This window comes from Sorex araneus, chromosome 8 (assembly GCF_027595985.1).
Source record: "Sorex araneus isolate mSorAra2 chromosome 8, mSorAra2.pri, whole genome shotgun sequence".
NCBI classification, from domain to species: domain Eukaryota; kingdom Metazoa; phylum Chordata; class Mammalia; order Eulipotyphla; family Soricidae; genus Sorex; species Sorex araneus.
The window spans coordinates 22,340,270-22,360,395 of NC_073309.1; the positions used below are offsets into that span (position 1 = coordinate 22,340,270).

Below are 20,126 nucleotides of genomic sequence, written 5' to 3' on the forward strand. Positions count from 1 at the left end.
GCTGCAAGGGAGCCCCAGGCCCTCCAGGCCCTGCCTCTGCCGGATGAAAATGAAAAATCAAAGTCGGACACTCGCTCCCAGGGAGTGTGTGTGTGTGGGGGAGCCCCAAGGGAGTCCCGGGGCAGAGAGAGAGAGAGAGAGAGAGAGAGAGAGAGAGAGAGAGAGAGAGAGAGAGAGAGAGAGAGAGAGAGAGAGAGAGAGAGAGAGAGAGAGAGAATGTGTGTGTGTGTGTGTGTGTGCGTGTGGTGGGGGGGTCTGTTAAACACCTCAGCGGGCAGAACTGGGAGACTGGCCGCCGTGTGCAGATGGAACTACAACCGGGACTCTGGCGGCGCTCTGCAGGTGACCCACTTTTATTTCTGGCTTCCCCTCTTCCAGGCAGGAACAAGCAAGCCCAGGCTGCCCTCTGCTGGTGGCTTCGGGGTCAGTGACCCGGTCAGCAGGCGGTGGGGCAGCCCCTCGGCCGGCTCCTTCTCTCGGCTCACTTCAAAGGCAGCGAGAAGAACTTGTTCCCCGCCTTGCAGCGGACGTGCTCAGCCAGCACGCGCAGCAGCACCTCCGAGTCCTCAAACTCCTCCACGAGTTCCTTCGGGGGGAAGCAGGGCGCGGACGGGCGGGTTGGGGCGACCAGAGGCCTGCTGAGGACCCCCAGCCCCCGCGCTTGTGTACCCCGTCAGCTCTGCAGCCTGTCCGACTTTGCACCAAGGAAACAGGCGCCCTGGGGTCTGAGACCTGCTGGCCGTTGGGGGGGAGGGAACGTTGGGGGGGAGGGAACGTCTGGAGCTCGGACCTGGGACCGAGGCTCGGCACCTCCCTGCAAGACCAGCCAAGAGCAAAGGCAGCACAGGAGACCGGGGTGCTGGTTTCAGTTGGCTTGCCTTTCCTTTTCTTTTGGCTGGGTGAGGGATCCAACTCAGGGCCTCACAGATGTTTTACTGCTCAGCTGTAACTCTGGTACCTCCCTCGTTTTTGGTTTTTTTTTCTTCCGTGTGTGTGTGTGTGGGGGGGGGCCCAACTGGTGCAGTGGCCTCTCTGCTGTAACTTTGGCACCTCCCTCGTTTGTTTTTTAATTTTTTTCGTGTGTGTGTGTGTGTGTGTGTGTGTGTGTGTGTGTGTGTGTACACGGCCCAGCTGGTGCAGTGGCCTCTCTGGGCCATGATTTAAAAATTTAAAAAAAAAGGGGGCTGGAGCAATAGCACAGCGGGTAGGGTGTTTGCCTTGCACGCAGCCAACCTGGGTTCGATTCCCAGCATTCCATATGGTCCTCTGAGCACCGCCAGGAGTAATTCCTGAGTGTAGAGCCAGGAGTAACCCCTGAGCATCACCAAGTGTGACCCAAAAAGCAAAAAAAAAAAAAAAAGATCAGAGGTAGTGTGTGTGTGTGTGTATCTGTGTGTGTGTGTCTCGGGGGCAGCTGGTGGATGGGGCCAGGGTTTGTGTGTGTATGCAGGAGGTAGGGTGTGTGTGTGTATGTGTGTCGGGGGCAGCTGGTGGATGGAGCCAGGATCTGTGTGTGTATGCAGGAGGTAGGGTGTGTGTGTGTGTGTCAGGGGCAGCTGGTGGATGGAGCCAGGGTTTGTGTGTGTATGCAGGAGGCAGGGTGTGTATGTGTGTGTGTCGGGGGCAGCTGGTGGATGGGGCCAGGGTTTGTGTGTGTATGCAGGAGGTAGGGTGTGTGTGTGGGGGGGGGGCAGCTGGTGGATGGGGCCAGGGTTTGTGTGTATATGCAGGAGGCAGGGTGTGTGTGTGTGTGTGTCGGGGGCAGCTGGTGGATGGGGCCAGGGTTTGTGTGTGTATGCAGGAGGCAGGGTGTATATGTGTGTGTGTGTGTCGGGAGCAGCTGGTGGATGGGGCCAGGGTTTGTGTGTGTATGCAGCCAGGGGCAGCAGCTGGCTGGGAGACCTCCCGTCCTGCCCTCTCGTTTCCCAGGGCAAACAGCGGGCCAGACCCCCTCTCCTCTGGGGATCTGCAGCCCTGTGCCCCTGCCTGGGGACTTACCTGGAGTTCCCGCAGGCACCGCGTCTCCAGCTGGGGACGGGCGTCGCCCACACACCAGGCCAGGCTGATATGGAAGGAAGGGTCCTGAGAGGGGAGGCAGGGTGTGAGGGGCTGTGGGTGGGGAGCTCCCAGCCTGCCACTCGGGGTGAGACCCTGGGTCTGCACTGGGCTCATCCCAAGACCCTCTGGGAGTGGGCATGGTCTGGACTGAACGGAACATCCCCCCATTAGCACACGGAAGCCCTAAACCCACAACGTGATGGGGTCTGGAGCCAGGTGGGGCCTTTAGGGGAAAAGCAGGCTGAGAGTAGGTTGGGACAAGGCTGGGATGCGGGTGTGGGGGCCGGGGGAATAAGTCTGGATCCCTGTGTCCCCACTTATGATGGCCCAGCCCGAAGGCCAGCCAGGAAACACCCTCCTCAGAGACTGGACTTGCCGGCTCCAGGACTAAGAAAACCATCTGGGGATGGAAGCCACAAGGTCCCGGGGATTGTTTGGTTTTGAATTTTGGACCCAGCTGTGCTCAGGGGTTACTCCTGGGAGCCTCGGGGGACCACATGGGGTGCCAGGGATGAACCCTGGACCGGCTGCCTATAAGGCCACCTGGTGATGGCAAAGATCACTTTATTTTAAGTATCAGAGAGCCACCGCACCTACTTTCTGAGCTGACGCACTGCAACAGGTGACAAACTTAAGAGGAAGTGAACGAAAGGCAAAGACTGGCGGAGAACAGTGACGATCCCCACTGAAGCCATACAGACCTGACAGTGCAGTTTTGCGTGGCTTGGGAATGACTTTCTGGCAGTGCTCAGGGGATACTCCCAGCTTTGCACCTGGGCTCGCTCCCAGGGGTGCTCAGGAGACCCCGCCGTGCTGGGGACTGAACACAGATCCCCGGACTCAGCGGTCCTTGGCAAGGCTGGCCCACCGCCCTGTGACGGCTCCACTCCGGGAGTGCAGATCGGGGTGCCGGGAGGTTCCTGAAGCTGTAGCTCTTTCTGGAGTGCCAATTTTACAAAAACAGGTGTGTGTGTGTGTGTGTGTGTGTGTGTCAGAAGTTACTACTTTAAAAATGCATCAAGATACCATGGCTAGGGGCTGGAGTGATAGCACAGCGGGTAGGGCGTTTGCCTTGCACACGGCCAACCCGGGTTCGAATCCCAGCATCCCATATGGTTCCCTGAGCACCACCAGGAGTAATTCCTGAGTGCAGAGCCAGGAGTGACCCCTGTGCATCGCCGGGTGTGACCCAAAAAGCCAAAAAAAAAAGGTACCGTGGCTGTCCTGGAGCAGGAAACAGCTCACGTTCCTGTCTCTCACAGAACTAAAGTAATCTATGAAACATTGGGTTTCGTAGAGTCTCCTGGGGGCCCCTCTCCACACGCCAGAGGTGTGTGCTTCGCCTGGGAAAGTTCTGGAAGGCACTTTAGCGTGCCTCTCACAGGCCTTCCTTCAGGCTGATCTTACTCTCGCTAAGGACGGGTCCCCGGGGAGGAAGAGTCGGCCCGCCCCTTACCTGGTAGAAAGTGGGGAGCTCGAATTCCTCCATGACTTGGTCCACCTCCGAGACCAGGTCCAGGAACTGGGCGTGCCCCGAGGTCACCTCAAGCCCCAGGAAGGTCCTGAGCGACAGAGGGGAGCAGGAAGAGGAGCTGCAGTCCCAAGAGCAGAAGCCACAGGAGCTGGGGCGAGGGGCTGACGGGGAGGCGGACAGAGGAAGGGGCACTGGGGAGAGGCAGAGTGGTGGGGGTGGGATGGGGGGCGCGTTCCTGCTCTGACTCCCCATCCCTCCCCCCAATCCTCCCCCCACCTCCCCAGCTCTCCCCTGCTTCTCTCACGGCCTGAGTCTCCCTGTTGCCCGGTGACAGATGTAGCAAGGGCTATGGGCAGGCAGGCAGAGAGAGAGACAGGGCCACGCTAAAGGCGGGACCGGGGCAGGGCTGGCCAAGCTTTGGGGGTCCCTTTGAGTCTCAGGCTTTTTCTCTGAACCATTCCAAGATGGTCTTTCCCATCTCTGCCCCTCCCCCACAGGGGCGCCCCTCTTAGTGTGGTGCTTGAAATATAACTCCTTGCAGTATTTGGGGGGCGGGGGAGGAGGGGAATACGACGACACCGTTTGGGGCTAGGGATGGAACCCAGGGCTCCTGCCTGCAAAAGATGTGCTCCAGTCCTCTTAGTGGTTCTCCCGAGCCCCTCATCATTTTTCTTTTCTTTTCTTTTTTTTTTTTTTTTAAGCTTTTTGGGTCACACCTGGTGATGCTTGGGGGTTATTCCTGACTCTGCACTCAGGAATCACTCCTGGCGGTGCTCGGGGGACCCTACAGGATGCTGGGAATCGAACCTGGGTCGGCCACGTGCAAGGCAAATACCCTACCCGCTGTGCTATCGATCCAGCCCCTCATCATTTTTCTTAGTGAAAGGCTGTGGCCTGGGATTAGCTGCCGTGAAGTCACAGAGTTGGTTAAGAAACACGCACACAGCCAAGCACAAGCTTTGCAAGCCGTGGGCCCGGGTCGGGCTTCCCAGCACTGCACAGTCCCCTGAGCGCCTCCTGGAGCCACCTCCCGGCCAGGTGTGAGCCTCTGAACGCTGCCGGGTGCGGCTTACCTGAAAGACAAACAAAAACCCCCACACTGGGACAGGCAGGCCAGAAGCAAAGCATTCCCTCTCTCTCTCTTTACCCCGAAGAATCTTTCTGGAAGTGCCAAGGGACCCAGAGTGGGAGACGCACCTGGTTTTCTCTTGATTAGTATATATTTTTACCCGGTCGGCAGTGAAAAAGAATCTGAAATTGAGAAGAAGAAAGACCATACTTCAGGAGGAGTGATCAGGAAACAAACAGGGGGAAAAAAATCTGTTTACGTTAAAAACAGATTTTGGATGGGGCCGGAGTGATAGCACAGCGGGTAGGGCGTTTGCCTTGTACGCGGCCGACCCGGGTTCGATCCCCGGCATCCCATATGGTCCCTCAAGCACTGCCAGGAGCAATTCCTGAGTGAAAAGCCAGGAGTAACCCCTGAGCATCGCTGGGTGTGACCCAAAAAGCAAAAAAAAACAAAAAACAAAAAAAACAAAACAGATTTTGGAAAACAGAATCATATTTAGGAATATCCCATTACACTACAGGTGGGAAATCAACCCCTAAAATATCAGAGCTGGTTGAGATCTCGAAACTGCCAAGTTTAAGTGCTGGAGCGATAGTACAGCGGGTAGGGCGATTGCCTTACACGCAGCCAACCCAGGTTCGATCCCTGGGATCCCATATGATTCCCCGAGTACCACCAGGAGTTATTCCCCAGTGCAGAGCCATAGTAAAAAACAAACTGTTCAAACAAACAAACAAACAAACAAACAAAGCCCAAGCAAACAAATAAGCAAAATCTCTGCCCAGTTCAGGGAAACACATGGCTTTATTCAGGAACTGGCAAAGCTCTTACTTTATTAATAGCAGTTCATTCAATAAAAATATTTGAGACCAGCTCAGCTTTATGGAAGAGATTTGAGAAAGTGATTCATCAAGTGCGTGACTATAGATAAGTTACGGGCCAATTTATTCTTTGCAGGTAAAAATAAATAAATAAATAAATAAATTTCTGATCTGGTCAGGCGTGAGACAAAGAGTCACCAGGGCATTTCCTGGTGCTCCAGGGGCTGATCTTAGTTTCTGTTTGGCTTCGGTCCACACTCAGCTGTGCCCAGTGCTTGCTCCTGACTGGCCCTGGGGGACCATAAGGGATGCTGGGGATGGAACCTGCGTCTGCCACAAGTGAGGCAAGCGCCCTGGTCTTATCCACTGCACTATCTCTTTTACTCCACAACAATTTTTTTTTGGTATATCACATTTTTTTTAAATTTTTTTATTTTTTATTAGTTTATTTTTAATTAGTGAGTCAACGTGAGGGTACAGTTACAGATTTATACATTTTTGTGCTCATGTTTCCCCCATACAAAGTTCGATAACCCATCCCTTCACCAGTGCCCATTCTCCACCACCAGTAAACCCAGCATCCCTCCCGTCTCCCCCAGCCCCATCCTGCCACTATGACAGGGTATTCCATTTTGTTCTCTCTCTCTAATTAGGTGTTGTGGTTTGCAATAAAGGTGTTGAGTGGCCATTGTGTTCAGTCTCTAGTCTATATTCGGCCCGCATCACCCTTCCCCCACATGACCTCCGACCACATTTTACTTGGTGGTCCCTTCCCTGAGTTACCCAGAATGAGAGACCAGCCTCCAAGTCATGGAGACAACCTCCTGGTACTTATTTCTACTATTCTTGGGCGTTAGTCTTATAGTCTATTATTCTATATTCCACAGATGAGTGCAATCTTTCTATGTCTGTCTCTCTCTTTCTGACTCATTTCACTTAGCATGATACTTTCCATGCTGATCCACTTATATGCAAACGTCATGACCTCATTTTTTCTAACAGCTGCATAGTATTCCATTGTATAGATGTACCAGAGTTTCTTCAACCAGTCATCTGTTCTAGGGCACTCGGGTTTTTTCCAGATTCTGGCTATTGTAAACAGTGCTGCGATGAACATATAAGTGCAGATGTCCTTTTGACTATACTTTTTGGCTTTTCAGGGATATATTCCCAGCAGTGGTATTGCTGGGTCAAATGGGAGCTCAACCTCTAGTTTTTTGAGAATCGTCCATATTATTTTCCAAAAGGGCTGAACTAGCCGGCATTCCCACCAGCAGTGTAGAAGGGTCCCTTTTTCCCCACATCCTCTCCAGCAGCGGTTGCTTTTCAGAACAATTATTTTGAAAGATCTCTCCACTTTATTTATCTGTGACACCAGGGATCGAACCCAGACCTCAGATATGCGAGGCATGTTCCTTTAGTAAGGATAATAGTTTGGGTTGCATCCCGGTCCTCCACATTCTTTTGTCTTGCTCTGGCTTGGTTTTTGGGTCACAAGGCTTACTCTCGGCTCTGTGTTCAGGGGTCACTCCTGGTGGGGCTCGGGAGACCAGATACAGTGCCAGGGGTGGGACCCAGGTGGGTTGCATGCAAGGCAAGCGCTTTAACCCCTGCACAATCTTTTCGGCCCCACGTGAAAGAAAGAAGAAAGAAATATCTTCAGTTTGTGCCTCTACCATCTTTATGATCTCTAAATGCAAAATCACCCCAGGTCCGGGTCCCACTGGCGCCCGAAGCATTCGTATGTGAGTATGTGAAGTCCGGTGTGGTTCAGTCAAGAGTGACAGGAGAGTGGAAAGAAAGGAGTTTTCATTTGTGAAATATAAAATAACATAATGAGACTGGCACCCAAAGACACGAGAGACAAGGGCTAGGAAGATCGCTCCATGACTGGACGCCTGCCTCACAGGCTGGGGGAGAAGGCAGCTGGGATAGAGAAGGGACCCCTAAGTCAATGGTGGTTGGAGGGATTGCTAAGGACAGGAGATGTGCGCTGAAAGTAGATAAAGGACCAAACAGGATGGCCTCCTATCTGTCTTGCAAACCATAATGCCCAAAAGGAGAGAGAGAGAGAGAGAGAGAGAGAGAGAGAGAGAGAGAGAGAGAGAGAGAGAGAGAGAAAACGAAGGAAATTATCTGCCAGAGGCAGGCAGTGGGGTGAGATGGGGGTGGTGGGAGGGAGACTGGGACATTGGTGGTGGAAAATGTGCACTGGTGGAGGGATGAGTGTTCGATCACGGTTATGATTAAAACTCAAACATGAAAGTTCTGTAACTATATCTCAAGATAATTCAATTAAATAAATAAATAAATAAATAAATAAATAAATGAATGAATGAATAAAAGAGAGGGGTTTTCGTCCCGATCCTCTGAGTGATTGAGCGGGAACAAACCCTATCATCCTCTGGCCCCCAGAAGGGGTTCAGGTAAACGGGCATGACATCACGGTGCTGAGGAGGGGGTAGAATTTGCTGGTCTGTGTATCCGTGGAGACGTCTTCGCCTCTGGGTCTGTGTGTGTGTGGGGGGGGCTGTGGCACACCCTGATGCTCAGGGGTCACTCCTGCCTCTGCACTCAGGGATCACTTCTGGTGGGCTCGGGGAACTGTAGGGGGCTCCGGGGACTGAACTCAGGCTGGCTGTGCTCCAGGCGAGAGCCCCACCCTCTGGACTGTCACTCCTACTGCTGGGGTACAACTCCGTGGCAGAAAGGGCCCTGCAGGGGAGCCCAGAGTGGGTCCCCCACCCCTACCCACCCCTGCTGATGCCTGTGAGGTCTGAGACACCCGGAGGGCGGCTTCTGGACTCTCCCCTCCGTCACTAGGCAAACACCATGCGCCAAGGCCCTGGGCACAGAGAGAAGCTGCAGGAACCCAGGCTCCAAAGGGGATTGACTAAGGCTCCGAACCACCCCGGCCCCCCAGTGCCCGGCAGTTGCGGGTTCTGGGGGAGGCACCATCTGGAAGGGCCTCCATGAAGGGGCAGGGTTGTCGGGCCCAGTTTCTAGGAGGAAGTGTTTCGAGTTTCTAGGAGGAAGCAGTGTGAAATGGGGGTTGGTGAGAATACGAAAGCAGAAGCTGGGGCCAGCTTTACCGAGAGCCTGTGGGGGCCCGGGGGACCTTGCTTCGCTCTCACGAGAGGTGGATCCCCCCTCCCCGCACCTGCACACAAGGGCTGACAGTGCTCAGCAGCAGGGGGCCTGGGCCCCCACAGTCCCACGGGAGGAGGTGGACAGTAAGGCCCCCCCCACGACCAATCACACCTACATGCAGTCCTGTACCTTGAACCCCCTGGGACCGTCTATAGGTATGCACCTAGGTCTGAAATAAACAGGCCATTTTGCCCGTCAATCCGTGGGTGCCCCGTCTCTCTGTCCCTCTGCTGGGGAGGCCGGGGAGGCCGTTCTCGACCACCAAATATGCTGTACCCTGATTCTTTATTTATTTTTTTTTGTTTTTGGGTCACACCCAGCGATGCACAGGGGTGACTCCTGGCTTAGCACTCAGGAGGAGTTACTCCTGGCAGTGCTCGGGGGACCATATGGGATGCTGTGAATTGAATCCAGGTCAGCTGCGTGCAAGGCAAACGCCCTACCCGCCGCTGTGCTATCGCTCCACCCCCCCCACTCATTTTTATTTCCTGCCCAGGAAAGGCAGGGTGGCCATGGAGGGGCACTCACCTCTGGGAGGAGGCCAGGCGATCCTTCAGGGCCTGCACGAAGGGCAGGATCCAGTGGTGACGCAGCACCACGCTGTGAGAGAGGCTGAGGTGGAAGGCCTCCACCCCTACCAGCCGGGGCACGTACGTCTGTGCGTGGGCCAGCAGCGCGGCCAGCAGCTCCTGGAACTCCTCCCTGGCTCCGTCTGGAGGGGAATGGGGTGTGTTCTTAGCCAGGGTGGCTGGGCCCAGGAGGCAGAGACAGCCGGGTCACTCTGAGCTTGGGGAGAAAGCGCCCTTGCGAGGTCCTGGGTCTGTGCACTGGAGCTAATCTCATGTGTGCTTACGGTGCCTGTACGTTCCTCGGAGGGAATTTGAGGGGAAGGAAAATAAGATCGGGAGAGCGCGGGGGCCTGTGTAATCGCGGTCTCCAAAGTCGTCTTCACTGGGACTGTGACTTAGACCAGTTTGTTGACAAAACTGCAACAAGAGGATACTTACCGGGCTGGCCAGAGTGCAGCGGGGAGGGTTCTTGCCTTGCACTTGGCCGACCGGGGTCTGAACCCCAGCACCCCATCTAGCCCCCCTCTGAGTTCTGATTCCTGCCAAGACTGACGCCTGTGTGCAGAGCCAGGAATAAGCCCTAAGCACTGCAAGGGTGCGCACCCCTCCCCGCCCACTAAAAAAAAAAAAAAAAGCACATTGATTTATCAATTCCAAGCATGAATTCCTCAAAACTAGATTGCAAGATGTACACTCTCTGGGGAATATTGTCTGCCATAGAGGCAGAGGGAGGGTGGGAAAAGGGGGGATATACCCGGGATATTGGTGGGGAATGTGCACTGGTGGAGGGATGGGTGTTTGATCATTGTGAGATTGTAACCCAAACATGAAAGCTTGTAGCTATCTCACGGTGATTCAATAAAATTTAAAAAATTAAAAAAAAAAAGATGTATACTCTCGAGAATACAAATTTTATTTTTTTTGTAGGGGGAGTGGGGCGGGCTGTCACACCTGGTAATGCTCAGGCATCACTCTGAAATACGGTGCTAGGGATCAAACCGGGGTTGGCTGCATGCAAGGCCAGCGCCATAACCCCTGTCTATCCTTCCAGCCCATCCCCATTTTATTTATTTACTTATTTTACTTTTGCTTTTTGGGTCACACCCGGCGATGCACAGGGGTTACTCCTGGCTTTGCACTCAGGAATTATGCCTGGGTGGTGCTCGGGGCACCATATGAGATGCTGGGAATCGAACCAGGGTTGGCCTCGTGCAAGGCAAACGCCCTACCTGCTGTGCTATCGCTCCAGCCCACCATCCCTGTTTTAGAAATGAGAAAACGGGAGGTCCTGAGAAGGCTAGAGACTGAATCCAGGCCAAGCAGTGAAATGACTCTGAGCCCACTTTCTGCTGGCCACTCCCTCACTTGGCTACTCCCTCACAGTGTGACTGGCCACACCCCCATCACACTACAACTCTCCTTGGGTCATCTTAACATTCTGCTCTGACCAGCGCCCCCATACCCTCCTTGCTCAGTCTGCATGAGTGGGGAGCGCAATGGCCCTGTGGCCAACTAAAATCAAGTTTACAGCTCTCTCCCTTCCCCCCACCCAAACCCTGAAATATGTCCCCTCTGCTGAGGCGCCCTCCAGAGTCGGCCCGCCTCCGCCCCGCAGGACTCACACGGCACATAGACGTGAGTGGCCCAGTTGCCCCGCTCGTGGGGGAAGGTGCGGATCCGGCCCCCGTGCTTTGAACTGTCATCCTCTGGCCCCTCCTCGGCGCCCTGGAACATGTGGAGCACACTGTCAGGTACCGGCCACCTCTGGCTGGGAAGGGGACTCTGGCGACTGCAAGAGAGAGAAAGGGAAGGTGCACATCGGTAATTCTGTCGACATGCACTGCATGCAACAAGAGCAGTCACCTTTTTAGCTTTGAGAGAAGCACACAGCCTTTTCCCCACAGCTGGGAGCCGCAGGGCTCAGCCGGCAGGCAAGAGCAGACAGACAGGGGGACCAGCGTGGCCCAGAGGTATCATCTCCACCTGCAGGGGAACTCCCGAGCTCCGCGGCCCTCCGCCTCCTTGCCGGTGAAGCGCATTTCTGAGAGTTGCTGCAGGACCAGCCCAGGCCCTGCTCGAGCGCGCATTTATTTCAGCATTCAGCAAGCAGAAGGCCTGGCACCCAGAACCAAAACCCCACTACAGGCACTTGCATGGTTTTGCTCACCATTGTGCCCCCAGTCCCGAGTCCTGGGCTAGCCGGGTGCTTCTTGAGCATGCCCTGGGTGAATGTAAGCAATTTGAACGAATTCCAGCTGCAGCTGGGTTCAAGCAAGGAAGCAGACCGTGGGTGGTATGGGCGAAGCCAGTCAAGGGCCAGAGGGGGCCGGTCGTGGGGGCTGGATCCAAACCCACGTTCCCGGCTCCCCCAGGGAGCACCCTGGGGCCTCGTCCAGAGGTGAGGTTCTCCGGATCCTCCTCCCCACCCGCTGCAAGTCCGACCCCTACCCTCGCCCCCTGGACCGGTCGGGTCGCGGAAGCGCGCGAATCCCATCAACCAGCAGAGGATCTCCTTGCTCCTCACCGGCTGCTGCCTTCAGCTCCGGGTCGGGCCCGGGCTCCGGCCTCAGCCTCGTCCTCATCCTCGGAGCCGCTGCTGCTGTAGCCCACCAGGGGCGCCGCGCTCATAGGGGGGCTCCGGGCAGCAGCGCCGACACCTCCAGCAGCAACCGCGGCCGGAGCCCGGAATTCCTCCCCGCCGGAAGTGCCCGCCAGGGGCGGGGCCGGGACTGGCTCCGCCCCGGGGCGGGGCCTGGAGGGGCGGGGCCCGGCTGCACCGCGGCAACCCCCCCACCCGGCGTGAACCCGGAGCGCGTCTGCGACCGGCCTCGAGGACTCCCGGGAGCCGCCTGCAACCCCCCAGCCTCGGTGCGTCCGCTTTCCACATCGCTCTGGGCCCCGAGTTGATATGATTTATTTCTTTTTTTCTGTCCGCTGCTCCTTCTTGGGGCCACCGGGGTTCTTTCGGACTCCCAGGGCCCCGGCAGAACCCCTGGGTCAGCAGTCCGCAGGCTGGACGCAGCGGAGGTCCCCGGCGGCGGGCGGCGAGGCCGTCCTCGGAGGTCTCAGAGCCCCCCCTCCCCGTTCTTAATCCGAGTCTCGGGGCGGGGCGTGGAGGGGGGGTCCGTCTCTGTCCTCAGGGCGACAGAGCGGCCGGGAGGTGTGTCAGCTCCGGAAGACCGGAGGCTGCGGTGGACGCCCAGGACGGCAGCGGCGGCGGCGCCCGGGCATCTCCCTGCGGGGCGCCGGGCAGCGGGCGCGGCGACGCCCCCGGGAGCAGCGCGGCGCGCGCCCCGGCCCGGCCGCAGGGTCCCCGGCAGGGGGCGGCCTCGCTCCGCGCCGCCCGGGCCGCCGCTCCTCCTCCGGGCCCGCCTCCCCGGCCCGAGCCGCCCGCCGCCCCGCCGCCCTCCGCCGGCCGCCCGCGCGCGCGCCCGCCCGCCCGCCGGCCCGCCCGCCCGCGCCCCCGCCGCCGCCTCCCGGCGCCCCGCCGCCGCCGCCGCCCCGCCCGCCGAGCCGCGCGCGCGGCGCTTCCCCGGTGCGGGCCGCTGCCACGGGCCCCGCCCCCGCCCCCGGGCCGGCCGCCGCCGCTACGCGAGGCCGGGGATCGGCGGCGCGCGTAGGCCGCGGCACCCAGGGGCGGCGGGGAGCGGCGCCGGCCGCCTCTCGGCCCCGCGCCGGCCCGCAGCAGGTGAGCGCCGCCGGGCGCCCGGGGCCACTCGCGCCGCCGCCTCTCCCCCCACCCCACCCCCGCCCCAGCCCCCCGCATCCTCCTCCGTCCGCCCCGCGGCCTCCGGGCAACTGGGCGGCCCCCGGCCCGCGGCGGCGTCGACGCGCAGCTGCTTCCCGGGCCCCCGCTGCAGCCCCGGAGCCTCTCTCGGGCCCGGTCCCCCCCACCCCACCCCCGCGGGGGTCGGCGCTGGGGCCCCGCAGCGGCCTGGCCGTGACAGGAGGTGGCCCCGCGGGGGACCGGGTCGCGCCTTGATTGCGTTGCGCGGCGAGGACGGAGGGCTGGGGTGGGGCACAGGTGCGGGGCTCCCGGTGCCGCCCTTCGCCTGGTCACTGCTCCCCTTGGCCTCTGGAGCAGCCTCCGGGCTGCATCTTCCTGGAGGGGGGTGGTGGCGGTGGTGACCCGTGGGGGTGTGGGGTCGGGGGCAGGGCTCGGGATCCGGAGTCTGGGCAGTGGGGGCGGGGAGGGGAGAGGCTGTTGGGTTTGACGCAGCGGAACCTAGCGCAGCCCTGGCTGTTCCTGCCGCTTCCCCGGGGAGGCGGGGAGGCCCCCTGCCACCCGCAGCCCGGGTCCCTCCTCCCTCTGGGAAGAGCCCGAGGATGCCCGCATCTAGCATCCTCGCTCTCCGCTTTCTTTGTCCGCACGGTGGGAGCTGGGCTGGCCTGGGGATGGCATCTCCTTCCTCCTCCTCCTCCTGCCCCCGGGAGGAAACTTCAAAACTTTTTCCGCGTTGAAGACCGAAGAACTGGGAACCTGGAAGTGGGCTCTGTCTAAATTCTGAAAAGTTCCTCCATCTGGCTGTCATTGCCTTGTGCTGCCACAAAGTGGTGAGGGAGAGATTTGCCTGGGCCCCCTGTGGGCTATGGGCTGCTTTGGTGGCCCCAGAACGGTGCCTTCTTGGCGCCCAGGAGCTCAGGAACACACCGGTAGGCTGCCTCCTGCACCCCTACGGCAAACTCGGTTTCCGTATTGCTATTGGCTGTGACACTGAACTGGGAGATGCAGAACATTCTGGGTTTACTTGTTGCTGCTCTAGAGTTTTTTGGTTTTTGTTTGGGTTGTTATTGTTGGTTTTGGCTACACCTGATGATGCTCTGGGTTCTACTCTTATTTATTTTTTGGGGGGTCACACCTGGTGATGCTCAGGGGTTACTCCTGACTCTGCACTCAGGAATTACTCCTGGCGGTGCTCGGGGGAACCATATGGGATGCTGGGAATTGAAACCGGGTCAGCCGTGTGCAAGGCAAACGCCCTACCTGCCCTATTGCTCCAGCCCCAGGGCTCTACTCTTATTTCGAGTGACATTGGGGATCACTCCCAATGGTGTCTGGGGGAACCATGTGGTGCGATGGGGACTGGAGCTATAGCACAGCAGGTAGGGCATTTGCCTTGCCCACAGCCAACCGGGGTTCGATTCTCCGCCCCTCTCGGAGAGCCCGGCAAGCTACCGAGAGTATCCCGCCCGCACGGCAGAGCCTGGCAAGCTACCCATGGCATATTCGATAGGCCAAAAACAGTAACAAGAAGTCTCACAATGGAGACGTTACTGGTGCCTGCTTGAGCAAATCTGTGAGCAATGGGACGACAGTGACAGTGATAGTGGTGCTGAGGATCGAACCTGGGAACTCACTGAGTTGTCTTCCTGAGCCAGTTTCCTTTGTTTTGGGTCTCTAGGAGATGGCAGGAGAGAGAGTTCTGGATTGGGTGGACTATGATAACTCTCCCCACCAATAAATAAATAAATAAAAAAGGGGCTGGAGCAATAGCACAGCGGGTAGGGCATTTGCCTTGCACGCAGCCGACCCGGGTTCTAATCCCAGCATCCCATATGGTCCCCTGAGCACCGCCAGGGGTAATTCCTGAGTGAAGAGCCAGGAGTAACCCCTGTGCATCGCCAGGTGTGACCCAAAAACCAAAAAAATAAAAAATAAAAATAAAAAAGACTCAGGTACCAGCCTGTTACAGGTCAGTATCATAGAGACCGGGTGTGTGTGAGGAGGGGTCTAGTCAAGAGACAAGGACCTGCCACTTAAGCCGATATTGATTGTGGCTGTTTGTTGCTAGGCATTTAGGTCTGGGGGGACCTGAACCCAGCACCCCTTTCTCTTGGTGTCCTGAGCTGAGATTCTAGGCAACAGCGGGAATATCCCTGAGATGTCAGCCAGAGCTTCTCTGCTTCTATCTTATATATTAGGGGCTGGAGTGATAGCACAGCGGGGAGGGCATTTGCCTTGCACGCGGCTGACCCAGGTTCGATTCCCAGCATCCTATAGGGTCCCCGAGCACCACCAGGAGTAATTCCTGGGTGCAGAGCCAGGAGTAACCCCTGAGCATCGCCAGTTGTGACCCAAAAAGCCAAAAAAAAAAAAAAGATATATATTGGGCTTCCAAGAAAACTTTGTGGGGAAAAATGAAACAGTTATGATCATAAAATTATTATTATTATTATTATTAATTTTTGGAAACCATGACCCTAACATGTCCATCCCCTGCCCCCTACTCCCCTTCCCTTGGTGGTAGAATTGGTGACTCCTTTCTGTCCTTGGCAGATGACCCCAGGTAGCCCCTGAGACCTCTGATTTGAGGTTGGCAGAGAGCAGGAGCTGGGCTGCCCTGGCCCTGGAGGGGGGAAGGGGGAGGGTGAGACACTGTCTGTCTGTCCCCCTGGCTGGTGGCACTGAGTGCCAGCACGATTCTAGGGTGGCATGTGGATCGGGCCCCTCTGGAGCTTTTCTCCTTGCCCTGTGTGTGGGCTGTGCAGGTGTCACACGGGGGCCGAACAGGGAGAGAGCCCTGCCCCTCGGTGCCCCTGCCCTGACTCACTGTTTCTCTCCCCGATAGCCCGGTCAGCAAGGAGGACGGAGCCTGCCTGGAGCCGCGCCTGGACCCTGCTGAGGCGCCGAGAGGAGCCGTGCCGAGGAGCTCTGGAGCTCTGTGCGGCTTAGCTCCTGGCCTGGGCCGCCCCGCCTGCCTGCCTCGGTGCCTGGTCCCAGCTCCCGGCCCGGCCCCTCCCCCAGCCCCGGGCAGCGCCCCCCTCTCTCTCTTGGTTGGGCCACCTAAAGCGGGAAACTGAAGCCGTTACTCTCCAAACCCTGCTTCATCTTCCCCAGCATGTCGGAGAGCTGGCAGCAGCCCCCGCAGACGCAGCCGCAGCAGCCGCAGCCCCCGCAGCCGCAGCACCATGCGGAGCCGCCCCCCGCCCTGGGCGAGCACGCGCTGCCCCCGGGCTCGGCCGAGAACCCGCTGGGCTGCGCCGTCTACGGCATCCTCCTGCAGCCCGACGGGGGCCTGCAGCCGCCCCAGCACCCGCCCCTGCAGGCTGCGGGGGAGCCGGCCTCCAAGTGCGGGGTGTGCGGCCACGACCTGGCGCACCTGTCCAGCCCCCACGAGCACCAGTGCCTGGCGGGCCACGACCGCTCGTTCCAGTGCACGCAGTGCCTCAAGATCTTCCACCAGGCCACTGACCTGCTGGAGCACCAGTGCGTGCAGGCCGAGCAGAAGCCCTTCGTCTGCGGCGTGTGCAAGATGGGCTTCTCGCTGCTCACCTCGCTGGCGCAGCACCACAGCGCGCACACGGGTGGCGCGGGCGGCCTGGTGAAGTGCTCCATCTGCGAGAAGACCTACAAGCCCTCGGAGGCCCCCGACGCGGGCCCCACCGGCACCCCGGCCCTGCCCCCCGCCGCGCCGCGCGCGGTGGCCCCCGCCGAGCACGTGGAGAAGCCCTACAGCTGCCCCATCTGCCAGAAGCCCTTCAAGCACCTGTCGGAGCTGTCGCGGCACGAGCGCATCCACACGGGCGAGAAGCCCTACAAGTGCACGCTGTGCGACAAGAGCTTCAGCCAGTCCTCCCACCTGGTGCACCACAAGCGCACGCACAGCTCCGAGCGGCCCTACAAGTGCGCCGTGTGCGAGAAGACCTTCAAGCACCGCTCGCACCTGGTGCGCCACATGTACGCGCACTCGGGCGAGCACCACCTGTTCCGCTGCAACGTGTGCGAGCTGCACTTCAAGGAGTCGTCGGAGCTGCTGCAGCACCCGTGCACGCCCAGCGGCGAGCGGCCCTTCCGCTGCGGCGAGTGCCAGAAGGCCTTCAAGCGGCCCTCGGACCTGCGGCAGCACGAGCGCACGCACAGCGCCGAGCGGCCCTTCAAGTGCGACCTGTGCCCCATGGGCTTCAAGCAGCAGTACGCGCTCATGCGGCACCGGCGCACGCACAAGGCCGAGGAGCCCTTCAAGTGCGGCCTGTGCGAGAAGGGCTTCGGGCAGCCCAGCCACCTGCTCTACCACCAGCACGTGCACTCGCTCGAGACCCTCTTCAAGTGCCCCGTGTGCCAGAAGGGCTTCGACCAGTCGGCCGAGCTGCTGCGGCACAAGTGCCTGCCCGGCACCACGGAGCGGCCCTTCAAGTGCCCGGTGTGCAGCAAGGCCTACAAGCGGGCGGGGGCGCTGCAGAAGCACCAGCTGGCGCACTGCGCGGCCGCCGAGAAGCCCCTGCGCTGCACGCTGTGCGAGCGCCGCTTCTTCTCCTCGTCCGAGTTCGTGCAGCACCGCTGCGACCCGGCGCGCGAGAAGCCGCTCAAGTGCCCGGACTGCGAGAAGCGCTTCAAGTACGCGTCCGACCTGCAGCGGCACCGGCGCGTGCACACGGGCGAGAAGCCCTACAAGTGCCCCAGCTGCGACAAGGCCTTCAAGCAGCGCGAGCACCTCAACAAGCACCAGGGCGTGCACGCGCGCGAGCAGCAGTTCAAGTGCGTGTGGTGCGGCGAGCGCTTCCTGGACGTGGCGCTGCTGCAGGAGCACAGCGCGCAGCACAGCGCCGCCGCCGCGGCCGCCGCGGCCGAGGGCGCCTACCAGGTGGCCGCCTGCCTGCCCTGAGCGCCCCTGCCGCCCCCGCCGCCCCCAGCGGCCCCCCCGGCCGCCCGGATGCCGGGCACTGAGCGCCCCACGCCCCACGCAACCAGCTCTTTTGTGTTGAGGGCCCCAGGGAGAAGAAAATGGGCAGGTGGGGGTGGGGGAGCCGGAGCGGGAGGTGGGGGTGGGGGAAGGTGGCTGGAGCTCGGCCTGCTCGGGAGCCTCTTGGCTACACAGGATTCATGTGTGTCGCTCCCAACCTCCCCCTCCCCGCCGGCACAACCAGGCTGTAAGGCCAATGGCCTCCTGACCCCAGTGGACGCGGGCGGCCTCCCCTCCCCCCCACCCCTTTCAGCCTTTCAGCCAGGAGGGTGAGGGTACAGTAGTGTGATGGGCTCGCCAGGGCGGGGGGCTTGCGGGAGGAAGACCAGGCTGGGTGCCCTCTGTCCACCCCAGCGAGTGTGGGGATGTGCTCCCCAGGCTCAGGCAGGATAGAGCACTTCTGTGAGCTCAGCCACCCAGGGAATGGGGACCCAGCCAGAGGCGGGAGGCAGGGAAGCTCAGATACCAGCTGGACAGTGAGTCCCCAAGAAGGGAGGCAGGGCAGCCCCGCCTCTCACCTGGGCAGCCTGGTCCCAGGCTACTGGGGGACCGCTCTCCCCCAGACGAGGAGGGATCATGAAGGGCCCTGGTGCCTGGAGGAAGCAGGGCCAAGCCCATGCTCTTCCCTTCCCAGTGGAGGTGGAGTGGTGCGGCGTGTGGACTCAGGTTGTTTAGGGCATGCCTCGTCCTGCTCCCGGACCTAGACTGGGCCTGGGGACCCAAGGTCAGAGGGGCCGGGACTATGGGCATAGCCCCTGAGGGCACGGTGCCCTCCCAGCCTCTGGGAAGCCTCTGCCATCAGTCTGGCGGCTGACCGTGACCCCACGGTCTGGCATGTCCCAGATCCCCTCCATGCCACCCTGCTAATTCCAGGAGCTGAGCTTTCTCCCTGGGTTCTCCCAGGGGCCTCAGCCAGAACAGGAAGAGGGTCGCCCAGGAAACAGAAGGTGGGTGGCGTCATCTGAGATGGCAGGAGGCAGAGGACCCCTTAATAAAAATGATGATTTTGAGCCCAGCTCTGCTCCTGCCTCTGGCAGGTCCCGCTGCAGATATTGGGTCCCGAAAGAAGACTTTGATCAGTGCTTGCACCAAGGGGCAGGGACACCCGTCTCTACCCGGTTCTCTTTCTCTCTCTTCCTCTCCTCTGTCCTCTCTCTCTCTCTCTCTCTCTCTGAAGACATCTGAGAAGCCTGTAGCACCTCCGTCTGACTGGGCGCCCTTCCCGGGCCCCCCCAGGAATGGGGTCCCAGGCACGGACTGTCCTTCGCAGTACCTGGAGACACGGGGCCCAGGCTGGCAACCGTCCACCTGCTTTCCCTGTCATTCTGCTTTCTAAAAGCGGTTGTTATACTCTTCGTAACTGTATAGTTTAATTTCGTATCATTTTGAATCTCATAAAGCATTTGGATTTAAAATGATCAGCTCCATTTTAGATAGTCCCCTTCAATGTTAATATATAGTGAGTCCAATGTATGTCCTAGAAGTAAAGTCCTTGGCCTTCCGAGACCTAAAGCACTGCTGTTCTGGTCATTCTTCCACTGGGCAGTGGTGGGAGGCGGGCCAGGCAGGGGGTGGCGGGCAGAGCGCCGTGCTACACGCGGAGCCGTCTGGGCCGTGGCGCTGGGCGCATCGCTGAACCTCTTTGAGACTCCATCACTTTGTCTATAAAATGGGAGAGTGATTAGCCTAGTGCTTGTGCAACTGACAGGACGCGTGCATGCGGTCCAGGAAGGGAAGCTGAGAAGAGGCAGGGCTGGGCCCACCGCCCCCCGAAAGGGAGCAGACAGCAGGGGCCCGCAGCGTATGGGACGTCGAGGGCTGGGGGAAGGGACCTGGGGAGCCTCAGACTGATGCCAGCCTGCAGCTGCAGTGGATGGCGCCCCCAGACCCTGCCCCATCTCCCCTGCTCTGGCCCCACTGACCTGCCCCCAGCTGCCCTTCTGGTCTCATCACCCCACCCTACGTCATCTCTGTCCCCCCGGGGCCCAGCTGCAGCTGGCTCCTTCATTCCTCAGAGGCCTGCATGGGGTGTGGGGGAGAAGAGGAGAAACAGTGAATGGAGTGGCCTGAGTGCCCGCAGGGGGCCTTCAGACACCCGTGACTCCAGGGCCGGTCCCTGCACCTCTCAGGGCCTTCGTTCCTCACCCGCAGCAGAGGCCCGGCCCCTGTCATCCTGCTGGGGGTCCTCGGAGACCTGCCATTGGGGCTGGAGTGATAGCACAGCGGGTAGGGCGTTTGCCTTGCACGCAGCAGGCCTGGGTTCAATCCCCGGCATCCCATAGGGTCCCCTGAGCACCGCCA

At 59.5% G+C, this 20,126-nt stretch overlaps 2 protein-coding genes across 5 annotated transcripts; one reads left to right on the forward strand and one right to left on the reverse strand.

The window, feature by feature from the left end:
* Positions 1–340: 340 nt before the first annotated feature.
* On the reverse strand, positions 341–11,930 carry USB1 (U6 snRNA biogenesis phosphodiesterase 1). 3 transcript variants are annotated; one of them, XM_055145668.1, is made up of 7 exons: positions 11,669–11,930; positions 10,767–10,933; positions 9,104–9,287; positions 4,730–4,783; positions 3,515–3,620; positions 1,999–2,082; positions 342–586 (listed from the first exon to the last, which is right to left on the reverse strand). In XM_055145668.1, the coding sequence occupies exons 1-7, from the start codon at positions 11,770–11,772 to the stop codon at positions 482–484; spliced, it is 804 nt and encodes a 267-aa protein (XP_055001643.1). In that variant the 5' UTR covers positions 11,773–11,930; the 3' UTR covers positions 342–481. The 3 variants fall into 3 exon arrangements, with proteins under 3 accessions (XP_055001644.1, XP_055001643.1, XP_055001642.1); XM_055145667.1 differs by lacking the exon at positions 342–586 and adding an exon at positions 604–814; XM_055145669.1 differs by lacking the exon at positions 1,999–2,082 and having other exon boundaries at positions 341–586.
* On the forward strand, positions 11,896–19,331 carry ZNF319 (zinc finger protein 319). 2 transcript variants are annotated; one of them, XM_055145666.1, is made up of 2 exons: positions 11,896–12,012; positions 15,714–19,331. In XM_055145666.1, exon 2 carries the CDS (start codon positions 15,984–15,986, stop codon positions 17,745–17,747), a length of 1,764 nt encoding a protein of 587 aa, XP_055001641.1. In that variant the 5' UTR covers positions 11,896–12,012; positions 15,714–15,983; the 3' UTR covers positions 17,748–19,331. The 2 variants fall into 2 exon arrangements, with proteins under 2 accessions (XP_055001641.1, XP_055001640.1); XM_055145665.1 differs by lacking the exon at positions 11,896–12,012 and adding an exon at positions 12,713–12,832.
* Positions 19,332–20,126: the final 795 nt, after the last annotated feature.

Bases quoted from the DNA above. Each gene is read 5' to 3' on its own strand.
- USB1 (XM_055145667.1), bottom strand. From the start codon at position 11,772: ATGAGCGCGGCGCCCCTGGTGGGCTACAGCAGCAGCGGCTCCGAGGAT. The intron at 4,784-9,103 runs GTGAGTGCCCCT...TCTCAATTTCAG, and splicing joins CGCCTGGCCTCCTCCCAGAG to ATTCTTTTTCACTGCCGACC. The intron at 3,621-4,729 runs GTGCGTCTCCCA...TCTGTCGCTCAG, and splicing joins ACTAATCAAGAGAAAACCAG to GACCTTCCTGGGGCTTGAGG.
- ZNF319 (XM_055145666.1), top strand. From the start codon at position 15,984: ATGTCGGAGAGCTGGCAGCAGCCCCCGCAGACGCAGCCGCAGCAGCCG.